This window comes from Macaca fascicularis, chromosome 15 (genome assembly GCF_037993035.2).
Source record: "Macaca fascicularis isolate 582-1 chromosome 15, T2T-MFA8v1.1".
Taxonomy (NCBI): domain Eukaryota; kingdom Metazoa; phylum Chordata; class Mammalia; order Primates; family Cercopithecidae; genus Macaca; species Macaca fascicularis.
The window spans coordinates 14,770,500-14,797,236 of NC_088389.1; the positions used below are offsets into that span (position 1 = coordinate 14,770,500).

At 54.2% G+C, this 26,737-nt stretch overlaps 1 protein-coding gene across 4 annotated transcripts in view; it reads right to left on the minus strand.

The window, feature by feature from the left end:
- Window positions 1-435: 435 nt before the first annotated feature.
- The window catches only part of PTPA (protein phosphatase 2 phosphatase activator), a 62,723-nt gene continuing 36,421 nt past the window's right edge, over window positions 436-26,737 (minus strand). For 2 of the 4 annotated variants that reach the window (XM_005580664.5, XM_005580663.5), the window contains one exon: window positions 22,694-24,257. In XM_005580664.5, coding sequence (XP_005580721.1) covers window positions 24,180-24,257 — 78 coding nt within the window. In that variant the 3' untranslated portion in view covers window positions 22,694-24,179. Of the gene's footprint in view, window positions 1,213-22,693; window positions 24,258-26,737 lie in introns of those variants that run through there. The other 2 variants (XM_065530009.2, XM_074016311.1) reach the window with 2 other exon arrangements.

The following is a 26,737-nucleotide window of genomic DNA, read 5'->3' on the forward strand; positions in this document are numbered from 1 at the left end:
CCTGGCCAGGATAAAGAGGCTCCAGGGCCATCTGGTGCCTCCTAGTTTTGTCACTCAGGAATCACCAGGGGAGGGGAGGCCGAACAAGGGGGCTGGATTTTTCCAGCAGGCTCCATGGCCAGGGCAGCAAGTGGGGCCACCCTCAGGGGACTTACGGCAGGGATAGCTGCAGGGAGACCAAAGCAGAACTTGGCTGGGAGCTTACATGTGGCTCCTCAAGGGACTCCCAGATATAACCGCAAAGGCTTCGAGGGCAGGCCAAGATGCTAGCCAGCAGGATGGGGCTGGAGTGGCCGCGGGAAAGGTTAACATGGCCACCAGGATGTCCCCATCTGGTAGGGCCTGGGGATGTCTGGGGTACAGGTGACCTTGGCTATTCATATGTTTAGAGAAAAAAGACTGAATACAAGTTCAAAAATGCTGAAATGGTTATTACTAGGTGGGCAATTACAGGAGACCTTTATTTCATCATTCATACATGTCTGTATTTTCCAAATTTTCTACAATAAGCATGTATCACTTTTGTATTTACAAGAAAAATGAACAGTACATCAGAGAAAAATGTGACATGACAGGTGCTACAATCGATGTCCAGCGTTCTACGGAGCAGAGAGGAGGGAGCAGCTAGGTCCAACCTGGCTAGGGCAAGGCTCAACCCTGAGAAACAGTCCTCTACCAGACAGCCTTGGTCAATGGGAATCCACACTCCTGTCCTCTGTTTTTGTTTTTGTTTTTTTTTTTTAAGAGGTGTGAGACAAAACAACAAGCTCATCTCCAGGACATGATTGAGGAGCACTGTGGAGGGAGTCTCGTTCCTTCTCCTCTCTCATCTCTGACCACTGTCTCAGCCCCACACTGTCCACCCATCAATCGCCACTGATTTGCTCAGACTCACAGGATCACGTGGCAAGGTGAGCAGGAAGAGGCAAACGTACTCAGAAAATATTTTCAGAACTTGAGCTGGAACTAAAGAGAAGAACGCAAAGCTCAGTGGACAGAGCACTCAGTCCAGAGACCCAGACACAAGTTCTGGCTCAGCCACAGACTTACCTTGGGCCCTGGGATGAGTCACTTCCCTAAGGGGCCCACATTCCCTCATCTGTAAAGACAGAGTGAGAGGAGAGAAGGTTCTAAGCCAGCTCTGATATTCCAAGAGTCAGAAAAGCAACCATTGCTTCCAGCTTTCTGATGATCTGAGGCTTTGTGTCCCATCTGAGTAAGAAAAACACAGGTAGAGGCTGGGCACGGTGGCTCACACCTGTAATCCCAGCACTTTCAGAGGCCGAAGCGGGTGAATCACAAAATCAGGGGTTTGAGACCAGCCTGGCCAACATAGTGAAACCCCATCTCTACTAAAAATACAAAAAATTAGATGGGTGTGGTGGCGGGCACCTGTAATTCCAGCCACCTGGGAGGCTGAGGCAGGAGAATCGCTTGAACCCGGGAGGCAGAGGTTGCAGTGAGCCAAGATCGTGCCACTGCACTCCAGCCTGGGTGACAGAGACTCCGTCTCAAAAAAAAAAGAGAAAAAAATAAAAGAGAAACATAGAAGGACCATGGTGATATCCAAAAGAAAAATGCTTTTATATTTATCTATTTTTTTTTTTTTTTGAGACAGAGTTTAGCTCTTGTCGCCCAGGCTGGAGTGCAGTGGGGCAATCTCGGCTCACTGCAACCTCCACCTCCCAGGTTTAAGCAATTCTCCTGCCTCAGCCACCCGAGTAGCTGGGATTACAGGCCTGCACCACCACACCTTGTTAATTTTTTAATATTATTAGTAGAGACAGAGTTTCACCATGTTGGCTAGGCTGGTCTCAAACTCCTGACCTCAGGTGATCCACTAGCCTCAGCCTCCCAAAGTGCTGGAATTACAGGCAGGAGCCACTGTGCCCAGCCTATATTTATAGATTGTTTAACTGAACTAGATATAAAATGTATATCAATAAATGTATTTACTCCAATAAAAAAGAAAAGAAAAACACAGGTACCAATATCAAATTCCATGTCTACCTGTGAGTGTGATCTTCCTGTTTCACTCATTCAATAAATGCATTCAGGCGAGGCCCGGTGGCTTACACCTGTAATCCCAACACTTTGGGAGGCCGAGGCAGGAGGCTAGCTTGAGCCCAGGAGTTCGAGGCCAGTCTGGGCAACATGGTGAGACCCTGTATCTACAAAAAATAAATTAGCCAGGCATGATGGTGCCCGCCTGTAGTCCCAGCTACTTGGGAGGCTGAGGCAAAAGGACGGCTTGAGCCCAGGAGGTCAAGGCTGCAGTGAGCCATGATAGCACTACTGCACTCCAACCTCAGTGACAGTGAGACCTTGTCTCAAAAAATAAACACATTCATCCATTCAAATATTTATTGAGTACCTATATATGCCAAGCACTGTGCTAGGCACCAAGAATGCAGCCATGAACAAGACAAAGGGCCCTGCCCTCATAGAGCTTACACTCTAGTGGTGGGGGGAGGTGTGCAGACAATACACAAGGCAACAGACAAGTAGATAAGTGTTTCAGGAAAATAAACACAGTGCTAGAAAGATTGGTTAGGGCCGGTGGCTCATGCCTGTAATTCCAGCACTTTGGGAGGCCAAGGCAGGCTGATCAGTTGAGGCCAGGAGTTTGTGACCAGCCTGACCAACATGGCGAAACCCCGTCTCTACTAAAAATACAAAAATTAACCGAGTGTGGTGGCGTGTGCCTGTAATCCCAGCTACTTGGAAAGTGAGACAGGAGAATCACTTGTACCTAGGAAGCAGCGGCTGGAGTGAGCCAAGATCATAGCACCATTGCACCCCAGCCTGGATGACAGAATGAGACTCAAAAAAAAAAAAAAGAAAGGACTGGTTGGGAGGGTGTGGGGGTGCCACCAGTTTAGATGTTTTGATCAGAAAAGGTGATATTTCAACTGACACCTGAACAGATCAGCTCTATTAGTATAGGACAGGCTATGCTGCAGTAACAAATTAATCCCTACATCTCAAAGATGTAACACAAGGATTTCTTTCTCTTTTGAGATCTCCAGCAGGTAGAAAGGATTTGTTTTTTGACCATGCAAAGTCTGAGTCAGACTGCTAGGTCTCCTAGGCTGCTGCCCTCCATGTGGTGACTCAGCAATTCAGCCTGCAGCCTGCGTCTATCTCAACACAAGGCTTTCAGAGTCTCTACCGCGGCACAGAATGAGAGCTGGGGACTCCTGCGCAAGGGCTCTTCATGGCCTCAGCCCGGAAGTGATTCTCCTCACTCACACTCAGAGCACATTGGCCAGAATGAGTCCCAGGCCCACATCTAACTGCAAGGGGGCTGGGAAAAGCAGTTTTCTTGGGTAACTGGGAAGGAAAGGCGAGTACACACGGATGAGCCCTACAAATGTCTACCATAGCAGCTGGACAAACAACGGTGGAAGAGCATTCCAGGCAGAAGGAATGGAAAGGGTGAAGACTAAATACATGAGGCCAGGCGCAGTGGCCCATGCCTTAATCCCAGCACTTTGGGAGGCCAAGGCGGGTGGATCACCTGCAGTCAGGGTGAGACCAGCCTGGCCAACATGGTGAAACCCCATCTCTACTAAAAATACAAAAATTGGCTGGGCATGGTGGTGCACGCCTGTAATCTCAGCTACTCAGGAGGCTGAGGCACGAGAATTGCTTAGACCAGGCAGGCAGACGTTGCAGTGAGCTGAGATCGTGCCACCGCACTCCAGCCGGGTGAGTGTGAGATTCGAGAAAAGGAATAGGCCAGGCGCAGTGACTCATGCCTGTAATCCCAGCACTTTGGGAGGCCAAGACAGGTGGATCACCTGAGGTCAGGAGTTCCAGACCAGCCTAGCCAACATGGCAAAACCCTGTCTCTACTAAAAATACAAAAATTGGCTGGGTATGCTGGCGTGTGCACCCGTAAACCTAGCCACTTGGGGGGCTGACACAGGAGAATCGCTTGAACCCAGGAGGCGGAGGTTGCAGTGAGCCAAGATCACACCATTGCACTCTAGCCTGGGCAACAAGAACGAAACTCCGGCAAAAAAAAAAAAAAAAAAAAGAAAATGAATAAATTTAGCAGTTCACAGAACTGGCTGAGGGAGAGGGCAAGTGGGAGAGGCAGGAGATAGGGCCAGAAAGTAAAGCAGGAGGTGTTCAGATTGTATTCTAATCACAATGGACGAGAGTTCCATCCGGGGCATCAGTCAGAGCTGGATTCCAATCCCAGCTTTGCTCCTGTAAGATTGAGGGAGCAGCCTGACTTTTCTGAGACTCAGTCTCCTCAAAGGGAGCTGGGACCAGTTACAACCTGTGAAGGTCTTCCTGCTCCGTGCCCAACGCACAACAAGCTCTCGAGAACTAGTGGCAACTATGAACGTTATAGGAACTTCCTTCCTCTCCCGGGTCAGGGAGGGGAGGGGAGCGTGCCAGAGGGAGGGAGGGGGCGGGGAGTACGCCAGTATAAACATACCCTGAGTCAGCCGCCCTAACCAGTTTTCCTAGTTGTGCGGGGCCAGATGGGGCTCCAGACCAATCCAGGGTCTGACCCTCTTCCCCAACAGACTAAGCCCCACAAACACACCCATCCAAGGGACCCTCAGCAAAGAGGGAACATGGGAGGGGTATCCCAAGCTGTGTGAGCGTTCCTTGTAGAGCATTCCTCATTGTAAGTTGTTAAATATCGGACGAGTGACTGTGGACCACCAAGCACAAGGCCAGCACTGGAGGGATTCCCAGGGCCATCTCTACCCAGGACCACCCCTACCCAGGGTGCCCGTCCAAAGCCCAGGCTGGCGCTTCCAAGCTCAGCCTCCAAAGCCACATAGAGCTCAAAACAAACCAGGCTCTGCTTCTTTTTTTTTTTTTCCTCGTTTTTTTAATTTGTTTTTGTTTTTCTGAGAGTTTTGTTCTTGTTGCCCAGGATCTCGGCTCACCGAAACCTCCGCCTCCCAGGTTCAAGCAATTCTACTGCCTCAGCCTCCTGAGTCCCAAGCAGCTAGGATTACAGGCATGCGCCACCACACCCGGCTAATTTTGTATTTTTAGTAGAGATGGGGGTTTCTCCATGTTGGTCAGGCTGGTCTCAAACTCCCGACCTCAGGTGATCTGTGCACCTCAGCCTCCCAAACTGCAGGGATTACAGGCGTGAGCCACCATGCTGGGCCAGCTCTGCCGCTTTCTAGGTAACAATAAGCTCTTTCCTTCACCTCCCTGGGCCTCCAGTCCCTTGTCTGAAAAATGAGGACACCCATGGGAGCACCCGCCTGTGTGGTGAGGCTGCTACAGCTCAGAGCCTGGCATACAGTGAGTGCCCAGTAAATGAGAGCTGCAATATTGGCACTGGCCAGCTCTGCCCAGGTAACTTTTCATTGCAAAAGGCATGACAGTTTTCCTACTGACTCTTTCCTGTTGAGCAAAATTGATGACTTAAGTTAACAGGCCAGGCGTGGTGGCTCACACCTGTAATCCCAGCACTTTGGGAGGCCGAGGCTGGAGGATCCCTTGAGTCCAGAAGTCTAAGACCAGCTTGGGCAACATAGTAAAACGCCATCTCAACAAAAAATACAAAAATTACACTTTGGGAGGCCAAGGCGGGCGGATCACAAGGTCAGGGGTTTGAGACCAGCCTGGCCAACATAGTGAAACCCCATCTCTACCAAAAATACAAAAAATTAGATGGGCGTGGTGGCAGGCACCTGTAATCCCAGGTACTTGGGAGGCTGAGGCAGGAGAATTGCTTGAACATGGGAGGCGGAGGTTGCAGTGAGCTGAGATCATGCCACTGCACTCCAACCCGGGTGACAGTGCAAGACTCCATCTCAAAATAAAATAAAATAAAATAAAATAAAATAAAATTAGCCAGGCATGTTGGTGCACACCTATAGTCCCAGCGACTAGGGAGGCTGCGGTGGGACGATCACTTGAGCCTGGGAGATCTAGGCTACAGTGAGCTGTGACTGCACCACTGCACTCCAGCCTGGGAGACAGAGTAAGACCCTGTCTCAAAAGAAAACAAAAAAGGTAACATGCACCTTTTCCAGGGGGGACCCAATCAAGATCTTTTTACTCTGGAGTTGGGGGAGGAGACAGGAGGAAGTGCCTTAGAAACTTTGTTGGATTTTTTTGTCTTTCCATAGATTGGCACTCGTATTTTTTAAAAGGTTAGTCCTTTTAAAAGATAAATCAGAAGGTGTCTGGTTATCTTCAGGGCCTGGCTGTGCCTGACAGTCAACATTCACTCAGGATAGATGCTTGATGATTGAATTAATTAATTAAATGATGGATGAATGAATGAATGGACTCTATTCTAGGGAGGGAGTAGCTTAAAGAGGAAACAGTAAGATATTGCTCCACCTGTCCTCCTCCAATCAGACCCTTCCCCACCACCTCTGGGCCTCTGACTCCACCCCCTTCTGCCCCCAAATCCAGTCATTTCCTGATGTTTCTTTTTTTTCTGGAGACAGAGTCTCGCTCTATCCCCCAGGCTGGAGTGCAGTGGCACAATCTCGGCTCACTGCAACCTCCGCCTCACAGGTTCAAGCAATTCTCCTGCCTCAGCCTCCCAAGTAGCTGGGATTACAGGCTCGCGCCACCACATCCAGCTCATTTTTGTATTTTTAGTAGAGACGGGGTTTTGCCATGTTGGCCAGGCTGGTCTTGAACTCCTGACCTCAGGCAATCCGCCCACCTTGGCCTCCCAAAGTGCTGGCGTTACAGGTGTGAGCCACTGTGCCAGGCCTTCCTGATGTTTCTTAAACACTCCATGCATCCTTCCTGATGTTTCTTAAACACTCCATGCATCCTTCCTGCTCTCTTCCCCAGCTCCCTGGCGCCCTCCAGGCCAACACACACACACACACACACACACACACACACACAGGCCAACACACACAGGCCAACACACACACACACACACACACACACAGTGTGGAACTCCAGTGTCTCCTTTAACACCCACATCAAACAGCCTGGGGAGAACTGGAAAGACTGGGGAATAAAGCTTCCCTTTGTTCATAAAAAGAAATCCAGGCCTAAGACAGATAAAGGACGTGGCCCCAGAACAGGGCAGATCCATGTGGGGAGGGGCAGTGAGACCGCTAGGCAACCTGCAGACATTCAGAGTTGACAGACAGCTCCAAGATTCTTGAAGCCAAGAAAGGGATTCGGGTGTCTAGATTCCTGGGCCTTGGATCCTCTCCTCTTGGGGTCCCACATTGTTCAGGCCTCAGAAATTCAGCTAAAGCTGGCTTAAGCAAAGAGGGGATTTATTTCTTGGCACAGGAACTGGGAAGTGCATGGGTGTTTCGGCTCAGGCGTAGCTGGATCCAGAGGCTCACATGATGTCATCAGGGCTTATTCGCTGTCTCTCCTTGGCCTCTTCTTAGGTTTTCTCTGTGGCCAGAACAAGAAGGCCACTGGCCAGGGACCGTGCAGTCACACAGGGCCCCATGTTCAAATGAGCCCATGCTTGAAATTCGACATCACTTTATCGTTGAGTTCGTGTTTAGTGAAGTCGGAGGCAGTGGAACATGTTTGAAGCTTCGACTCAGGTGCAGTCCTGTCTCCTGCTACCTCCCCACCTCCCTGAGACAGGTTCTTGGTCCCCCCGCTGCCCTGCCCCCTGGCACTCTGGTACCCTGGCTCTGCCTGGCCTCTCCCTCCAATCCTTGGCAGGGACCTGGGCACAGGCATCGAGAGGGTTGAGCTCAGGCATCTGTGCGCAGCACCTTGCAGGGCACGGTGACAGCCGTCACTGCTGTGCATTGGCAGCACCACAGCCTGACGGGCAGCCAACCAGAGACCATGTCTAGACGTGGGGTGAACCTTCCACCTACCCCGATCTGGGTACTGAGGTCCTTGGGGACCACTCCTCTGCTGTAGGTTGAGGTGGGGGCCTGTGGGAAGAGGAAGTACCTCACCAGGACTCAGGACATCAGCCTGGTGGTTCGTGGGAAGGTTAATCCAGCAGCTGCCAGGCCCCAGGGAGAGAGAGCACACAGGGAGGCATAGCAGGGGTGGAGGGGGCTGGGAGGGTGTGCACCCTTGTGGCAATCTCCCGTAAGGAGAAGCACTCCCTTAACCACCTTAAACAGGGGGTCCTCTCCTCCCCCTAAAACCTTCCTGAGCCTGGCTTGTGTGTCTTTTCTGGCCAGTTCAAGGCACCCTCAGGGACAAGCCACAAGATATGAATTGTGCAATTTCAGCGATTCTGCACATGAATTAAATGCTCTGGTGTTTATATTTATAACTAGTATTACACAGCCAGGCAGAGTGGCTCATTCACGCCTGCAATCCCAGCACTTTGGGAGGCCGAGGTGGGCAGACCACTTGAGGTCAGAAGTTCAAAATCAGCCTGGCTAACATGGTGAAACCCTGTCTCTACTCAAAATACAAAAATTAGCCAGGTGTGGTGGCACACACTTGTAATCCCAGCTATTCAGGAGGCTGAGGCACGAGAATTGCTTGAACCCAGGAGGTGTAGGTTGCAGTGAGCCGAGACTGGCCACTGCACTCCAGCCTGAGTGACCGGGATAGGATCCATCTTAAAATAAACAAACAAATAAATAAATATAAATATAAATAAAACTGGTATTATGCAATATAAAGATGAATGGTAAAATTCATGCTAATTATTTACAATAATTACACCTTTCTAAGTACACCTTTCTGTACTTAGAATGACATTGAATAGAAAATTTAAAACGCCATGACAAGTTGAGAGATGGTGGAAGGAAGCGTTCTATGGACACTTCGTGGCACTTTTTCCTGCTTTTTGAGCAAGGGACCCTGCATTTTCATGTTGTATCACACCCCACAGATCCTGTACCTGGCTTTGCCACTGGCATCCCCAGGATGGCATCTTCCTAGCTTAGCAGCCCTGGCATAGGGCATCTTCCCACCTGCTCTAACAGAGGGCATTGGGGATGATCCTCATTGGCACAGCCAGGTCACAAGCTCATCCCAGAGCCAATCACAGTGCACGGGAAGGCAGGGCCCCTGTGATTGGCCAGGTCTGGGCATGTGTGCACCCGAGTAGGGGGCTGACCAGCCCCACCTCAACCCCTTCTCGTGGCTTCTCCATTGGGAAGAAGGTTTTGTTGCCAGAGGAAAGGGTGCTGCACAGCCACAGGCTGCCACTGTGCGTCTCCTACACACACCCTTCGTGCTTGGTGTAAAAAAACAAAAAATGTACATACCAGCTGGGGGAGAGAGAGCAATGTAGTTCCTCTCTTTTGCCTCATAGCTCCCAGTCTCCTTTGCTCTAAATGCCAGCGAGTCCCAGGGCTCAGGCCTTGGCCCCTTCCCCCTTTCTGCCACCTTCTCCTGGTCCCCTCAGTCCACTGACAACTCCCTCCAGCCAGGACCTCCGCGCTGAATGTAAGTCAACGGTCCTACCATGTTTGGCCTCTCCTCTTGGGATACTGACATCTAAGAACTCATCTGTCTGGGCCTTTCAAACCCTGGAGAGACACCTACGACCCCTGCTTCTCCCCGCCATTGCCCCGTCCCAGTGAGTGGCACCACCATCCAGCAAGTTGTTCAGGCCAAAAACCAGGGCATCTTGACTCCTTTTTTGTTCACAAAGCCAAATCCAGTCCATCAGCAAATTCTCCTTCAGAAGAGATTCACAATCAGGCCAGACACTGCGGATCACGCCTGTAATTCCAGCACTTCGGGAGGCCAAGACAGGAGGATCACCTGAGGTCAGGAGTTCATGACCAGCCTGGCCAACATGGTGAAACCCCCATCACTACTAACAAATACAAAAATTAGCCGGGCATGGTGGCACATGTCTGTAATCTCAGCTCCTCGGGAGGCAGAGGCAGGAGAATCACTTGAACCCAGGAGGCAGAGGTTGCAGTGAGCCGAGATCACACCATTGCACTCCAGTCTGGTGACAGAGACAGACTCCATCTCAAAAAAGAAGAGGAAGAAGAGCTTCACAATCTACCTGAGTACCACTGCTCCTGCTCTCCCAGCCCAGCCACACCACGTTTTGCCTGGACTAGCGCGCCAACCTCCCTGCAGATCTCCCTGGTCTTCCTGTGTTTGCACTTGCCCTCCTACCTGCCATTCTCCTCCTCTCCTGTACACACGAACATGTTGAAGTCAAATCATGGCTCTCCCCATCTCAAACCTTCCCAGTAGTGTAAATGTGTAAAACCAGCTGGTGGGTGGAGCTCACTTGTAGAATCTGCCAATTCCTGTGGTGTAAACACTCCCATTTTGGCCCATTCCTAGTTACCAACGTGCTATCGCTGAACATGGAGAGGGAGAGGAATGTGCACAGTCAGCTCTCGCAAGCCAGTGTGAGCACACCACTGCCCTTACTCCACTCAGAACAAAACACAGGCCAGGCGCAGCAGCTCATGCCTGTCATCCCAGCACTTTGGGAGGCGAAGGTGAGAGGATCACTTGATCCCAGGAGTTTGAGACCAGCCTGGGCAACATAGGGATACCCTGTCTCTACAAAAAATAAAAGCCTAGCTGGGTGTGGTGGTGCATGCCTGTAGTCCCAGCTGCTTAGGAGGCTGAGGTGGGAGGATCACTTAGACCTGGGAGGTCAAGGTTGCAGTAAGCCATGATTGCACTACTGCACTCCAGCCTGGGAGACAGAGAGAGACCCTGTCCCAAAAAAAAAAAAAAAAGAGAGAGAGAGAGACAGAGATAAGGAGGGACAAAGGCACGAAGGTAGAGAGGGAAGGAAGGAAACAAAAGAAGGAAAGGAAAGAAGAGAAGGGGAGGGGAGGGAAGGGGAGGGGAGGGGAAGGGAGAAGAAAGGAAGGAAGGGAGGGAGAAAGGGAGAGAAAGCAGGAAGGGCAAGCAAGGCAAACACAGAGTCCTTACTATGGCCTGCAAGGCCCTGCTGAGACAGCCTGCTGCCTCTCCACTCATCGCCACCCCTCCCCATCACTCAATGCCCTTCAGCCTCCTCCTTGCTGTTCCCCAAGTGTCAAAGCTGTTCCTACCTCAGGGCCTTGGTACTTGCTGTTCCCTCTGCCGGGAATGTTCTCTCAGCTCCTTTCAGGGTAATCTCTGTTACGAACTGAGGTCCCTGTTCAAATGCCACCTTCACTACCCCCTTCAAAATAATATTGCTCTATCACAATTACCCTTATTTTTTTCATAGACTTTATCGCTGCCCAGTATTTTGCTGTATATTTATTTGTCTATCGTCCTCACTAGAAGCAAATTTTACAAGGGCAGGAAATTCACTAGCTCATCCCTCTGTCCCCAGCACCTGCAGAATGGCGCATGGAAGGAACCCACTTCTGGCCGGCCACAGTGGCTCACTGTGCTTGTAATCCTAGCACTTTGAGAGGCCAAGGTGGGCGGATCACCTGAGGTCAGGAGTTCAAGACCAGCCTGGCCAGTATGGTGAAATCTTGTCTCTACTAAAATAAAAATTAGCTGGGCATGGTGGTGCGTGCCTGTAATCCCAGCTACTTGGGAGGCTAGGGTGGGAGGATCGCTTGAACTCAGAAGGTGGAGGCTGCAGTGAGCCAAGATTGCACCACTGCACTCCAGCCTGGGTGACAGAGCCAGACTCCATCTAACAACAACAACAACAACAACAACAAAACCACTTATGTGGGTCAGGTGGGCACTGAGAACATAGCTGTGAATGAGCCCTGGCTCTGTCACTGAAGCAGAGGAAGTTCCAGAGGAAGGCAAGGAGGCCAGCAAAGGGGGCTCGACTGCTCCTTGGGTGCCAAGACAAGCACTGGGACCTCTATCCTGGCAAGGCAGGTGGTATCACTAGTTTTTTGTTGTTGTTTTGTTTGTTTGAGACAGAATCTCCCTCTGTTGCCCAGGCAGAAGTGCAGTGGCATGATCTCGGCTCACTGCAACCTCCGCCTCCTGGGTTCAAGTGATTCTCTCGCCTCAACCTCCCGAGTAGCTGGGATTACAGGCGCCCACCACCACACTCAGCTAATTTTTTTGTATTTTTCGTAGAGACAGGATTTCACCATGTTGGCCAGGCTGGTCTCGAACTATTAACCTCAGGTGATCTGCCCACCTCAGCCTTCCAAAGTGCTGGCATTACAAGCATGAGTCACCCCACCCGGCCGGCATCATTAGTTTATCAAAAGCAGCGTGGCTCCCACGTAGCCTCTCCCTTGCTGCTCTGCCTCTCCAACCTTGGGAATGTCCCACAGACTTCACCTGCCTGAGGCCAAGTCCATGAGTCTGCCTGTCTCCACCAAGAGTGCTGCCCAAGCTTGGCAGTGAGCTACAGAAGCACAAACCCTCAGAGTTTGGGACACTGGGAAGCTGCCCTGCCCGCAGGACCCTCCATGGGACCCCCAGAGCTCCTGCATTGGAGTGAGGGGAGAGCAACATCGGAGCCAAGGCCCTGGCCAGCACCTGTTGTTCAGCTTCTTCTAGGATAATGCCAGGGACAGAGGACTTACTTTTTTATTCATCCATTCATTCATTCATTGTTCAGCAAGTAGTAACTGGGCATCCACCTACTCTGGGCCAGCCCCTGCTCCGGGTGCCGGGAGCCAGTGGTGGCCACAGTAAGCCTGTGCCCTCCCTCACTGGGCTTACCACCCACTGAGAGGGAGCTGATCACTAAGTAAACAAGCTCATAGATAATAAAACTTGAGATAAAAATGGGCTCAGGAAGGCAACTAGAACAGAGGGCGGATGGAGGCTCAGTCAGGAGCAACTCACAGAAAGCTGGGGCGCCTCTCTCGGGAGGTGGCATCTGAACTGGGCCCTGAACAACCAGAGGGTGCCTCTGCTCAGCCTGGGGCTCAGGCAGTGCAAGCCAAGGAAACAGCAGGTGCTAAGGCCCAGGGGCAGCAACAAGTTTGACATTCTGGAGGACCAGGCTGGGCGCGGTGGCTCACACCGGTAATCCCAGCACTTTGAGACGCCAAGGAAGGAGGATCACGAGGTCAGTAGATTGAGACCATCCTGGCTAACACAATGAAATCCCATCTCTACTTAAAAAAATACAAAACACTGGCCGGGCGTGGTGGCGGGAACCTGTAATCCCAGCTACTCCGGAGGCTGAGGCAGGAGAATGGCATGAACCCGGGAGGCAGAGCTTGCAGTAAGCGGAGATCGCGCCACTGCACTGCAGCCTGGGCGACAGAGCGAGACTCCATCTCAAAAAAAAAAAAAAAAAGACGTTCTGGAGGACCAGAGAGAGGACAGCATGACTGAAGTACGGGAGTGGGCGAGTTGGGGGGGGCACAGTGGCTCATCACCTCGTGGGGTCCTCTGTGCACAGTCAGGAGACACCCTTCAAGCAGGGATCTGATGGGAGTCACCTTCAAGTACCTCAGGGTAGAGCCCAGGGACAGTGGCAGAGTGGAGTCAGGAGAGCAGAGATGCTGCTGGCCAGCGCTCCTGGGAGAGCCAACCGTGCTCCCTGACTGCGGTGCAGATTTGGGTTACAATTTGGAGGGAGACCCGACAGGACCTGCTCATGGGCTGGATTTGGGAGGTGGAGGAAAAGAAAGGAATTCAGAATAACACCTGGACCAGGTGTGGTAGCTCACACCTGTAATAATCCCAGCACTTTGGGAGACCGAGGCACGAGGATCACTTGTGCTCAGGAGTTTGAGACCTGCTTGGGCCACGTTGGGAGACCCTGACTCTACAGAAAAAAGTTTTTTAAATTTAGCTGGGCATAATGGTGCACATCTGTAGTCCCAGGTGTGGACCCAGGAGAGTAAACTCTCAAGCAACAGAGGGTAAACGAGGCCAAGGCAGCAGTGAGCTATGATCGTGCCACTGCACCAGCCTGGACGACAGAGCAAGACCCTGTCTCAAAAAATAAAAATAAAAAAGATAACACCTGGGCCAAGCACGGTGACTCACTCCTATAATCCCAGCACTTTGGGAGGCTGAAGCGGGTGGATCACTTGAGGCCAGGAGTTGGACACCAGCCTGGCCAACCTGGTGAAACCCCGTCTCTACTAAAAATACAAACTTAGCCAGGCATGGTGGTACGTGCCTATAATCCCAGCTACTCGGGAGGCTGAGCCAGGAGAATCACTTGAACCTGGGAGGCAGAGGTTGCTTCAGTGAGCTGAAATCAAGCCACTGCACTCCAGCCTGGGTGACAGAGCAAGATCCTGTCTCAAAAAATAAAAAGAAGGACACCTGGATTTGGGGCCTGATGGCTGTCCGCGGAGACAGAATGCCTTGGGGAGAACGAGGAGCCACATGGCCATAGCCAATCTTTCCCTTGCCCGGCTCTGGGTGCCCCACCATCCTGGCCCTTGTAGGACCTGGTGTCAGACAAACCTGGGCACCACCCCGAACCCACTAGGACAAGCTGGAGGCCCTGTGACACCACTAAAATCTGAGCCTCACCACCAAAAGCCCTTGACTGGGAATGTGATGCCGACTTCTCGGCTCACTGTGGGGACTCCACGAGGTGACACATAAAGCACAATCTGCACGAGAGGCATGCTACCAGCCAGAGGGTCATTGCTGTCCTTGCTGTCCTGCCTCTTTGTCACCTTTGTGCAAACTGGCCCTGCCTCCAAAAAGAAAACTGGGCCCTTGGAAGAGGCACCTCTCACACAGGACCAGGGTCTGGGGCCAGTCCTGGAGAGACAGGCACAGGAGCAGGAGAAAGAGGAGGGGGAGGGGGAGGGTGTAGAGTGGAGTGGAGGAGGGCTCTCAGGCCACCACAGTGGGGACAGGCAGCACATGGCAGCCCATGCCACCCGAGGCCTCAGGTCAGGTCCCATGGAAAGGCTGCAGGAGCACGAGCTTTGGCGGGAAAGAGGCCCTAGACCCTTCTGTGAAATGAGGACGTCATCGCCCATTGTGAGGATGAGGCAAGAAAAGCTTCCAAGCACTAAGCTCAGGGCCAGACACACAGGCTGTGTGCAGGAGCCCCCAGCTCCAAGCTCTCTATGGGAACCCCCAGAGGTCAGGGGACAGGCAGCTGCTGGGGCCTGGAGCAGGAGTGGCAACTGAGACATGGGGACCAGGAACTTGCACGGAGTACAGCAGGAGCCACTCCTGAAGGACTGGCCAGGCGAGCACAGTCCGGGCAGAAGCCAGGCCTGGGGTCCGTAGCCAGCAAGGGAACGACTGCCCAGCTCCAGACACCCAGCCCACCTCCCAGCCTTGCGGCTGGAGCCTTCATCCTGCCTTCAAGGAAGCCTCTCCACCCTGTCCACGACATTCCCACAGCTCCCCACATGCCCCCACTGTGTCCTCCTTAAACCTCCGTGAGGGACAGAACCACATCTGCCTCCTCCATGGTCCTCGGGGTCTCCTTGGAGCCTGGCAGAGCAAGTGCTCAGTAAACATTCATGGGACAGATTCACAGCCATTATTGGGCTCAGTGGGTAGAAATGTCCACACTGAGCCAGGCACAGTGGCTCATGCCTGTAATCCCAGCACTTTGGGAGGCCAAGGCGGGTGGATCACCTGAGGTCAGGAATTCCAGACCAGCCTGGTCAACATGGTGAAACCCCGTCTCTACTAAAAATACAAAATTAACCGGGCGTGGTGGTGCACACCAGTAATCCTGGCTACTTGGGAGGCTAAGGCAGGAGAATTGATGGAACCCGGGAGGCGGGGGTTGCAGTGAGCAGAGATGGTGCCACTACACTCTAGCCTGGATGACAGAGCAAGACTCTTGTCTCAAGGAAAGAAAAAAAAGAAAGAAAGAAATGTCCACGCTGGAGCCTGATGGCCCAGGTCTGAAACCCACTTACCACCAAGGAATTCCTCCCCTGTAGCTTGGTTGCCACATACCCACCTCGCAGGGTGACCTGCGGAGATTCAATGAGACGGTGCTGGCAAAGCCCTGGGCTGTGTCCATTCAGTGGCTGGTACGTCCACCCCGTAAGGCCATGTTTACTTACCTTGTTTATACATAAGGAAACTGAGGCTCAGATGGGGTTCAGTTATGGCTCAAGGTCACACAGCGAGAAATGCAAGAGCCACACCAGAGCCCACGTGCACCTCGGTCACCACACTCCCCACCCCTTGCAGAGGGTAGGAGCTGGCTCTAGAGGGTGTGTGCAGTCTGCCAGCCCAGAGAGGGCCAAGCCCAATCTCCCCAAGCAGAGGTGGGAAGCAGGAGCAGGCTGGTCCGTCCGCAGCCCACCTGCCTTACCGTCTTGCCTGGGGCTGGGTCCAGTTACCATGATGAGGCGCTGCACTTGGCCTGCCTTTGCAGCGTTCCTTTTGAAAAGCCCCAACTTTGTCTCTGGCAAATAATGAGGGTCAAGGAATCTGTCCAGGCTCAGACTAGGAGATCTTGCTACATGCCAGCAAAGGCCCAGCCTTGGGGCCAGAACTGGGGATACAGCCAGCCGCTCTGCCAGGAGGGGGAGCCTCCCAGAGCTCCAGCCACGTGCAGCCACTGTGGAGTACCTCTCTCATCGCCACAGCTCTGAGCATCCTCACAGGTCCGTCTACTCCTGGGTGTTGTCCCAGGTGTCCCTTGATGTCACCTGCTCAGGGGAGGATGGGGGATGAAGCTGGACCCATCAGGGGCTCTGCCTCTTCACTGTGATTCAGGAAAATACTCCCAGCAGCAGCACCAGCACTGAGAGAAACTGAACCATTCGTCCCTTGGTTTATAACCACCAAACCCCCCATCCAGCGCCCAGGCAGGAGAAAGAGCATCTCAACTTTGGGACTGAATTCTGGATCCAACCCATGTGTGCTGGGGTCCTGAGAACAGAGGCTGGGTCCCAGAGGTCACCAGGGAGGCTGCAGATGCCCGCCAGGGAACTGCTGGCCACCTCAACTCTCCCCAGTCCAAAGGCCCCCTGAGGAATCGGGATCCAAGCTGCCTCCTCTCCCTGGGTCCAGCTCACATGAACTCTCAAACACTATTTCCCCAACAGCTCTCACTCCCTGAATCCACGAGCCGTAACTGCTCACTCCCTCTCAGGGGGTCTCTGGGCCAAAGCACCTACCAAGAACTCACCTCCCCTTCTTTATTCCAACAGATCTGAGCAAGGCCCCTCTCCTTCCTCTCCCTCCTGACTGGAAGGACAATCCCCCTCCTCTCTGCTGAGGACGCACCATCCTCCAGTGCTTGTTAGGGGCGAAATCTTTTTATTCAGTTTCCTTTTTTTTTTCTTATTACAAAAGTACTATGTGGATATGGTAGAAAGATTTAAAAACCAAATATGAAAAACATAAAGCAAGGTGAAAACTGACCTGCCACTACTTTTTCTTTTGTGGTTCAGTAATGTTGTGCATTTTCTTTTTTTGAGACGGAGTCTTGCTTTGTCGCCCAGGCTGGAGTACATAGTGTAAGCTCAGCTCACTGCAACCTCCACCTCCCAGATTCAACTGATTCTCCTGCCTCAGCCTTCCAAGTAGCTGGGACTACAGGCGTGCACCACCATACCCGGCTAATTTTTTGTATTTTAGTAGAGATAGGGTTTCACCATGTTGGCCAGGATGGTCTCAATCTCCTAACCTCGTGATCTACCCGCCTTGGCCTCCCAAAGGGCTGGGATCACAGGCGTGAGCTACCACACCCAACCATGTTGGCATTTTCATAACTATCTTGGAAGCAGGAAAAGCATTAAGAATTTCCCAAAACCCTCATATCCCCACCACCCAGAGATAAGCCCATGACTACCTGGGCCTGTGTTCATGTAGATGGACAGACAGACAGACAGATCAAGAATGCAGATTTCTGTTTTACAAAAAAGCATTGTCCTTCACCTACAGTCTTTGCAGCTGCCTTCCCCACTAATAACAGATTATCCGCACAAATAAATGGATAATCGCATCATCTGACGGCCCATAGTATGACTGCTCCCTCCAGCCCCTAACAATCCCCAACTGCTGAACACATAGGGTGCTTCCCAGGTTCTGCTAGACTAAGTCCAGGAGGGAAAATGCTCCAGGAGGGACGGTGCTGCCAGTCTTGTTCACCGCAGCGCCCCAACACTTGTCCCCAGACTAGAGCAAGAGGGCTCCAGCAGTGTCCGCTGAGTGAATGAAAGCCAGCCAGCCTCCGGGCTCAACCCTGACCTGGGCCTCTCTGGTCCTCTCCCCTGCTCCCTTCCTCCGCCCTTGGCCTGCAGTGGCACTCAGGTACCCCAGGCCCCCCCATGCCCACCTGCCTCCTTCTTCCTCCCCACTGTGCCAACCTCACCCTCCTTTCTCTCCAGCCCACTGCTCCTCCGCTTGGCTTCACAGCACTCAGAACTGCCCTCTTACAGGCCCCATACCCACCTCCAGTGCTGGCTGCCTGGCACCAGGGCAACAGCGGCCAGTCTCCCTGCCCACTCTGCTCACGTGCCCCAGCTTCCTCTCACCACGGATTCTCCAGGGCCGACCTGCCCCCTCCTGTGTCTCTATCATGCTCTTGCACGAGGACCCCCGCCACTATCACAGCCATTTCACAGATATGTACCGAGTGCCTATAGGACCCTCCTAGGGCTAGCAGGAAATAGAACAGATGAGGTCTCTGGCCTCACAGGAGCAGCAAAGCTAGGTGCTGAGTGCAAGGTGGCGGGCCTTAGCCTGCCTCACATGATTCTCCATCAGCCCCCACCAAGGAACCCCAAGGAAAGAGAAGCTACGTCTGCAGAGCAGACAGCCCCCTACCACCCCAAATTCCAACCAGGTGGCTGCCCCTCCCCAACAAAGACCCTGGTGTCCCTACAGCAGGGGTACGGCTGAGTGCTGGGTGGGGCAGGGACACCCAGGCAAGCAGGCCCAGGACACCAGCCCCAGTCTAGGGGGCCAGGGGAGGCCTCTCATAGGGAGCAAAGCCTCAGCTGAGCCCCAAAGAAAGACCAGGGTCTCCCCAGTGGGGTAAAGGGTTCTTCGAACATGGCCAAACTGATCAGCGGCTCCAGGAGTGTGAGGAAGAGAGGCAGCCAGGGTGGCTGGACCTTGACAGCAAGGGTGTGGGCAAGGGCCTGAGGCTGGAGAACAAGCAGGGCGCAGCAGAGGATTCTGGGAATCCCTTTGGCCCCAGATTCCCCACTCCACCTGGGGCCTGGCAGCCCTGCCAGCCTCCCAGTCAGCCCATGCAACATGTCTACCAGAGCTCCTCAAACTCTGCACCCTTGGCTGAGCTACCTTCCCCCGGAGTCCTCTTCTCAGGCACGTGCCTAGGGTCACCGAGAACTCCTCACTCTTCCTCAGCACCAGCTCCTACCTCCACCCTCTGCTTCCCAGCCCAGGGCCTCTCTCTGTGCTGCTCAGAGCCTTCAACATCTCTTATCTGTGCCAAGGCTCCAGTCCCATCACCAGCATCCAGCCAGCTGCCCACGAGTTTCCTAAATCCCAATCCTTGTCTCACACACACCACAGAGGCGCCAGTTAAATACTTCCCCAGCTCCCCACCAACTCCCCACCGAACCACTGATTCCTGCTTCCGGGTGCCTGCTGTGTGCCAGTCTCTGCTGGGCACTGGGATACAGCAGTGGGCAAGACAGACAGTCCCTGCCCTCCTGCAGCTCACCTTCTAGCAGGGAAGACGAACCTTAAGCAATGCATTTTGTAGAGAATTAAATGCAGCTAGGCAAGTGTCAAGGCTGTGTGTGGAGTGCTACGGGCATCCATGGCAGGGGTCTTGGACCCCGAGCTGGCGCTAAAGCCCTCTGCAGGTCAGCCCCCACCTGCTGTTGCAGCTGTGTCCCCTGCCAGCCACCTCTTCACATCTCTGTGCACAATGGCCCTGCTAGCACGTCCTTGGTCTGTGCCCATCACCCAGGTGAGAGGATGCCCACACGCCACCTCCTCCACAGAGTATTTCAGAGCTTACCTGAAGTCCACCCAGCCGCAACACCTTCCACCCTCCTTTGCAACTAGTTCTCCATCTCTCTGTTTCCCCAGTAAGCTGGAAGTTTCTTGAAGGCAGATTCTTACCTTTTTCTCATCTCCGTATTCCTCCAACACCTCATACGTATATAACACATGCTTAATGCTTGTGGGATTCAAGAAAAACATATCGGCCGGGCGCGGTGGCTCAAGCCTGTAATCCCAGCACTTTGGGAGGCCGAGACGGGCGGATCACGAGGTCAGGAGATGGAGACCATCCTGGCTAACCCGGTGAAACTCCGTCTCTACTAAAAAATACAAAAAACTAGCCGGGCGAGGTGGCGGGCGCCTGTAGTCCCAGCTACTCGGGAGGCTGAGGCAGGAGAATGGCGTGAACCCGGGAGGCGGAGCTTGCAGTGAGCTGAGATCCGGCCACTGCACTCCAGCCTGGGCACCAGAGCAAGACTCCGTCTCAAAAAAAAAAAAAAAAAAAAAAACATATCACCTTACTTAGGCCCAAATCTCGGGCACACCAAACCCTGAGCTTTGTTCTCCTTCCAACCCCAACCTCTGCCCGGGATTTTTCTCCCAGGAAGGCTTCTTCCTCTCACCTCCCATGAGCAACAAAGCGGCCTCTGCCCTGGCGAATCAAAAAGGAGCACAGGCGGCTGAGTTCAGCTTGTCCTCTGGAGCTCCTGTGGCCCAGGATGCTGGGAAATGACACCCGCCCTCCAGCTCTGCGGCCCCCCCCACACTCAGAGGGCTTCCTTCGGACACGCTGAGCTGCTGGAGTGCCAGCAGCAGGCCAACCTTCACCGAGCTCAGCATGGGCTGCAGGTGCGTGTGCCCCCACGGCCCATCTCCCAGGGCCTGAGTGGGCTCCCGCCCTGCCCAGAAGCCCACACCCACGCCCTCAGTGTACTCTCACTGCCCCTTGTGCCTTACATTTCCCTGTAAAAATAAACCCAGCCCAACCCACCACCAAATCGGTGCAGGGTCTCCCTTGCTCCCACAGGGAGAAACGAGCATCCCGCTGCAGCCGCCTACCCCAGAAGGCCCCCAGTATACCTTCTCAGAACCTCGCTTACTTCAGCCTCCCACTCTCCTGGACCTTCCCAGCACACAGCAGGAGGCAGCCCCTTGCTGGCCTGACCAGAGCCCACCTTCAAGGCAGTCCCTTGGCCACCACCCTGCCCACTCTCCCGTCCCCACTCCCGCCACAGTGAAACTCAGAAGAGAAGCAAGTGATGTCTCACCAGTGTCCACCTCAGGCAGCAGACCACAGACCATCCCTCCACATCTTCCTCCTATGCTGGGGGCCTGTGCCACGCCAAGCAGACCTCACAGGGTGCCGCCCATGTTCTCATCCCTGCTCACCCCTCCACTACCCCACGGAAGCCCACCCAGGGCCAATGCTCCTTGTATTTGAAGCTTAGGGTCCCCTGCCCACACCCCACCCTCCTCCTCTGTGCAGAAGCCGGCCCTCTCCTCTTATCTGCATGTTCCACCCATTTGGCACTATGCCTCGTCACCATGCCCGCCACCTCCATCCTCTTCAGAAGCCCACCCCAGCGCCCTCCTCCTCAGCACCTCCTCTTAGAAGCTAACAGGCAGTTCCGTGCCCCCACAGCAATTCCTATCCCTCAGGGCCCCCCACCCCAGGAAATGGCACCCAGCCATATAATAATTGGGGTTCTTGGCTGCTCAGCTCCCTGTCGTAACTCCCTTCCTGTTAGCGATACCAAATGCAGCCTAAATTGGACCACTTCCCACCACCCTACTCTGAACCCTCACCCAGGCCACCACCATCCCTGTGCCCAATCACAGCTACAGCCTCCCAAATGGTCCTGTCTCCCCTTCTCCCCAACAAAACCCTCCAGCACCTTCCCATAGAACATTGTCCAAACTCAGCAGAGCCCGCCAAGGCCCCAGCCTAAAAGTCTGGCCCCTCCACCCAACCCTAGCCCTCTGGGCCCGGGCCTGAGCTCTCTGTAGCGGCTCTTTCTTGTCCTCGGGGTATCAGCTCACAGGACCTTCTAGGCAAGTAACCCCCTGCCCCGCCCCCATCAATGCCTTCTGTAATTTTCTAAGGTTATTTTCTCCGTAATCCACCCACTACCTAACAGTCATATTTGGATGCACTGCAGTCTTGAGGAACATGCAGCTACTATTTGTGAAATGAAGGAATCCTCAAGACCAACGATAGGAACGTCATTAAGCCCATTTTTCAGATCAGGAAGCCAAGGCTCAGAGAGATGAAGTCAACCATCAGGACCCTCCTACTCCTGGTGAGTAAGGAGCAGCTGCTCGGTTTGAACTCGGGTGTGCCTGACTCCAGACAGGGCTGCTGGTCACCAGGCTCCAAGGTGGCGCAAGGTGTTGAGGGGCTGAAGCTTTCCAGTCCGTGCAAGGCCTCTATGAGCAAGAGAAAGGTAAAGGACCCTTGTTCTCTGAGCAAGAGTGTCTTAAGGAAGTCTGGGGCACGGCAGCCTAAGACCCCCAACTCCAGCCCAGCAGGGACAGGAGGGGCAGAGAAGGGAGAATAGAGGGCCACCCCCTCATAAACCACAGGTGCATGTTCCACTGTCAAAGCCCATCCAAAGGCTCCCTGGCCAGCTTGGTGCTAAGCCGGGAGTCCAGAGGGGCCCCTTCACCAAGCACAGCTGCAGCAAACACCCAGGATATGCTATGTGCCAGGCCCTAACCTGAGAACTTCACATCTGCTGTCCACTCCTGGCAGTCACCCTGTTACTGTCCTCATTTTGTGAATGAGGAAGCTGGGGCTCAGAGGCTTCAGTAACTTACAACCTTGCAGCTGGGGCTGCAGACAGCTGGGATTTAAACCCAGGAAAGGTTCAACCCAAACTGAAACAGCTCAAGTATCAGGCACTGTGGCCTGAGGAAAGGGGACCTGATGGAGGTCAGTCATGCAGAGATGGGCTAAACATGTGACATGAAAAGACATACCTCACACAGGTAACAGGTGCAAAACAGAGGCTTTAATCCGAACAGCAATGAGGGTGCAAGGGGTTGGGAGCCCAAAGGGGGATGGGGGAGCCAGGAAGGGGTGTCTGGCCCTGGGAGAGAGGTGGACGCTGGGCCTCTTCTGAGAAACTGTCACTGACCTTTGGGACTCCTGACCCAGCCTCTGCCCAGATCATCACCGGATTCTAGGCCAAGCCCCTGTGTTGTGCTTCTCAGTGCTCCCCCTTCCCGAAGGGTGTGTGGACCCAGACACAGGAGGGGGCAGTGGAGAAGGGCAGGCCTGGGGGATGAGCCTGTAAGAGGCAGGCCCAGGAACAGCCCTAGGAGAAACCTCAATTGGTGGCCCTCAATGGGCCTGCCCAGCCCCCTCTGGGCCCATCCTCAGAGCCAAAGCCGGGGCTTGGGAGGCAGTCACTTACCTCACCCAATAAAGGCAATGGACAGTTCAGGGAGGTGGGAGGACAAGGCGTGGGACCGCCACCTTCTGGGCCCACCCACCACCCAGGGGAATAGGGAAGCAGGGCCCACGGTCCCAGGGTGAAACTCGCAGCAGTGCAAAGGTAGCAGAAGCGGCCGGGCCTAAGACTGCCAAAAGGAATCCAGGCTCTCCAGATACAATGGGCCCCAAGCCCCTTCCTGAGTTTCTGCCACCCCCCTCCCTGCCAGGGAAGGTTCTGGAAAGACGTGCCTCACCCCATCAGCTGGGCCCTCCCAGGAGCCCAGCGCCTACCCAAAGGGCAGCTTCCATTGGCTATGCTACCCTTGGGGAGCGGGAGAGATGTGGCTACAGCCAGGAAACCCAGCAAAGTCAAGGGCTAGAGAACAGAAGAGCCAGGAGGAGGCGTGGACACAGGGGGCCTCAGGCCCAGGGGGCAGGGTGAAAAGGAGCCTGGGAGGGGCACCAGCCAGGACAGCTAAGGCCTCTCCACCACCCCACCCCACCCACCCTCACCCCAGCCCATGGCTGGCAGCCAGCCTCAGCTTCCAGCCCTAGCATAGATGGCCACCCCAGCACGGCCTGGGAAACTGACCTGCCCCTGCAAGGAGCAGCTCCAACCCTTAGAAAGGCATTGACTCCGGGAAAGGAAAAGCAATGGAAGCAGCAGGGTATCTCCCCTCCCCTCCCTGCAGTGCTGCAGAACAGCCCCTGCTCTCAAAACCAGACTGGACAGGAGCAAAGGGAGAAGAGGCCAGGAAGAGGAGAGGGTGGCTGAGTGTCCGGGCCCTAGACCCTCTCTTCTGGTCAGTCCAGCACAGGGGAGCTCAGGAAACCGGCTACACTTTGGTCACTTCTCCCAACTTGGGCCCTGAAGCCTTATGCTCCGAGCCCCCTCAAGCCCGTCTCACCACCTCACCCCAGTAAACAGCCTCTCATCAAACGGGACGAACAGAGGGAGGGGATGGGGAGGGGCCACTGCTGGGGTGGGGAAGGCAGGCACAGGAACTGTGGCCTGGGTGGCTCTTCGGCTCAGCCCCTCCTAGCCCGACGTGACAGGATGGATGGGCAGCAGGCTCCCGAACTTGAAGTGCTGGATCACAGGGAACTTCTCCAGGCACTGTGAGGAAGGAGCAGGTGAGCAGAGTGGTGAGGGCCACACCACACCCCTGCCGGGACCCCAACAACTGCAGCAGCTCCCAGGTGTCCATCCCAGGTCCAGGAAGTGGCCCCACTCCTTCTATCCCAAAATACCCACTCCACAACAATGAGACCCACGTGAGAGAGAGAGAGAAAAGGCAGCCCAAACCTACAAGGTAGAAACCGAGAAGAGGCAGCCAAGTGACATCACTTGGCCGAGAGAGGGAAGTTGGGAACCTGAGGTGAAAAGAACCCTCCTGATCACTGGGGATGCCCCTCCCAGCCCAGGTCCTGGTTCTAGAGAAGAGACATGGGGACATTTGAACATAAGCCTAAGAGGCTGAGGCCGGGCCCCAGAGCCTGTTTTCTTCAGTTTCCAGTTCTCTGGACTGAAAAAGGCATCTTGGCACTTCAGAGTGAGACAATAAGAAGCAGCTGACATTGAGTTCCCCCCACTCCTGGGCAATTCCCAGCAGCCTGTGTGGGGGGCAGGGGGAAAAAGAGTGCTGAACAGGGGAATGGCTGAGCAGGGGGGAGGCCCAACTCCCTGAGCCCAGCCCAGCCAGGCTCCTAGCAGAGAAGCAGAGCTGGAGAGCAAGCGACAGAGCCTGTCACAGAAGCTAGGCTGGTCCACAGGCAGCCGACCCCAGCTTCCAGCTGCAGCTCCCACGACAGCACCCCCATGCCCGCCACACCTGGACGCTAGCTCTCACAGGAGCCGCTGTGGGCATGCGAGGGTTGGGTCTGCCAAGACTGACCAGGGCCTCCTCCCACACCTTTGGCCACAGAAACAATCAGAGTATGTTAGGCACCTCCTGGCTGGGGTGGAACAAGACTTATGGCCTCAGAGAGAGTAACAGTCTCACTCTGTGGCTGTGGTCTCAACCTCCAACTCACTTAGAGAGACAAATGGGTGCTATGACTGGCCCAGGTTCCCTCTCCTCAAAAACCAGCTGTAGAACATAGGAGGAAGAGGCACGGGGGTGACGAGTGGGTCAAAGAGGCGCCAAGACGGAGGGAAAGAAGGATGGAAACCAAGTTTATGGTGGAGTGGGGAGCAGAGCTCTGGCCACAGCGAGGATCCTGGCTCTGAGGCACAGAATGCGGGGAGCAGAGGGAGCGGGAGGTGGTCCCTGGGCGGGAGGGGGAGCAGCCGCAGATCCAGGCCAGAGGCCAAGGCAGCTGCCATGGTGCTTATGTCATCCGGGAAGTGGTCATAAGAGCTCTCCCACCCCCCAGGGCCCTGGAATTCCTGAAGGGGTCAAAGGTCAATCTCCCTCTATCTCCCACAGGAGAAGTTGCAAGGCCAGAAGGGGTGGAGGCAGGGGTTCTTTCCATTCTGCCTACAGGACCCCAGAGTCAGCCCCCTCAGAACCACAGGAGAGGCCAGGAGCTGGGCCAAGGAAGCCTAAGGCTCCAGGGCAGGAGGAGCCTCCGGCCCGGCCTTTCTCCCAGCAAGGCCCTCCCAGGTACCTGGGTGGAGCAGCGGCTTCAGCCTGTCCCCTGACCTTCCAGCCAGAAGTGATTCAAGCTGGGGAAGGGACTCCCTGAGTTCTGACAAGGTCCTTCTGAAGGCAGCAACTGCACAGCCGTGGCCCACAGGAAAAACAGGCCCCCCCAACCACACAAGGCCCCTGAGAGCACTTGGTTCTTCGGTCAGAAAAGCTGGGACAGTTAGACCCAAATCCTGAGGCCACCCACTGCCAGGCTGGTCAGACTTCTGTGGCAGCCCAGGAGGCTGACTTCCCTCAATCAACCAGTTCTGACTGAAGACCCAGCCTTCCTACGTACCCCTGGACTGCAAGACTGGCAGGCCTTGGAGGACCTCCCTAGGGTCTAAGAATTGGCCAGAGAAAGCAAGCCCTCTCCTTGGAACTCTGTGCAGACAAAATGCTAGCCCATGGGCCCTTCGGGACTAAGGGCTACTTGCTAGTAAGTTGCCAATAAGCCCTGAACACTGCAAAGACTTGGTGATTTTTTCTTTTTTTTCTTTCTCAAAGATGGAGTCTCGCTCTGTTGCCCAGGCTGGAGTGCAGTGGCACGATCTCGGCTCTCTGCAATCTCCACCTCCCAAATTCAAGTGATTCTCCTGCCTCAGCCTCCTGAGTAGCTGGAATTACAGGTGCGCATCATGATGCCAGGCTAACTTTTGTATTTTTAGTAGAGACAGTGTTTCACCATGTTGGCCAGGCTGGTCACGAACTCCTGACCTCAGGTGATCTACCTGCCTTGGCCTCCCAAAGTGCTGGGATTATAGGCGTGAGCCACCGCACCCAGCCAGTGATCTTTTTTTTTTTTTTCTTTGAGATGGAGTCTCACTCTGTTGCCCAGGCTGGAGTGCAGCGGTATGATCTCGACTCACTGCAACCTCTGCCTCCCAGGTTCAAGCGATTCTCCCGTCTCAGCCTCCCAAGTAGCTGGGACCACAGGCATGAGCCACCACACCCAGCTAATTTTCAT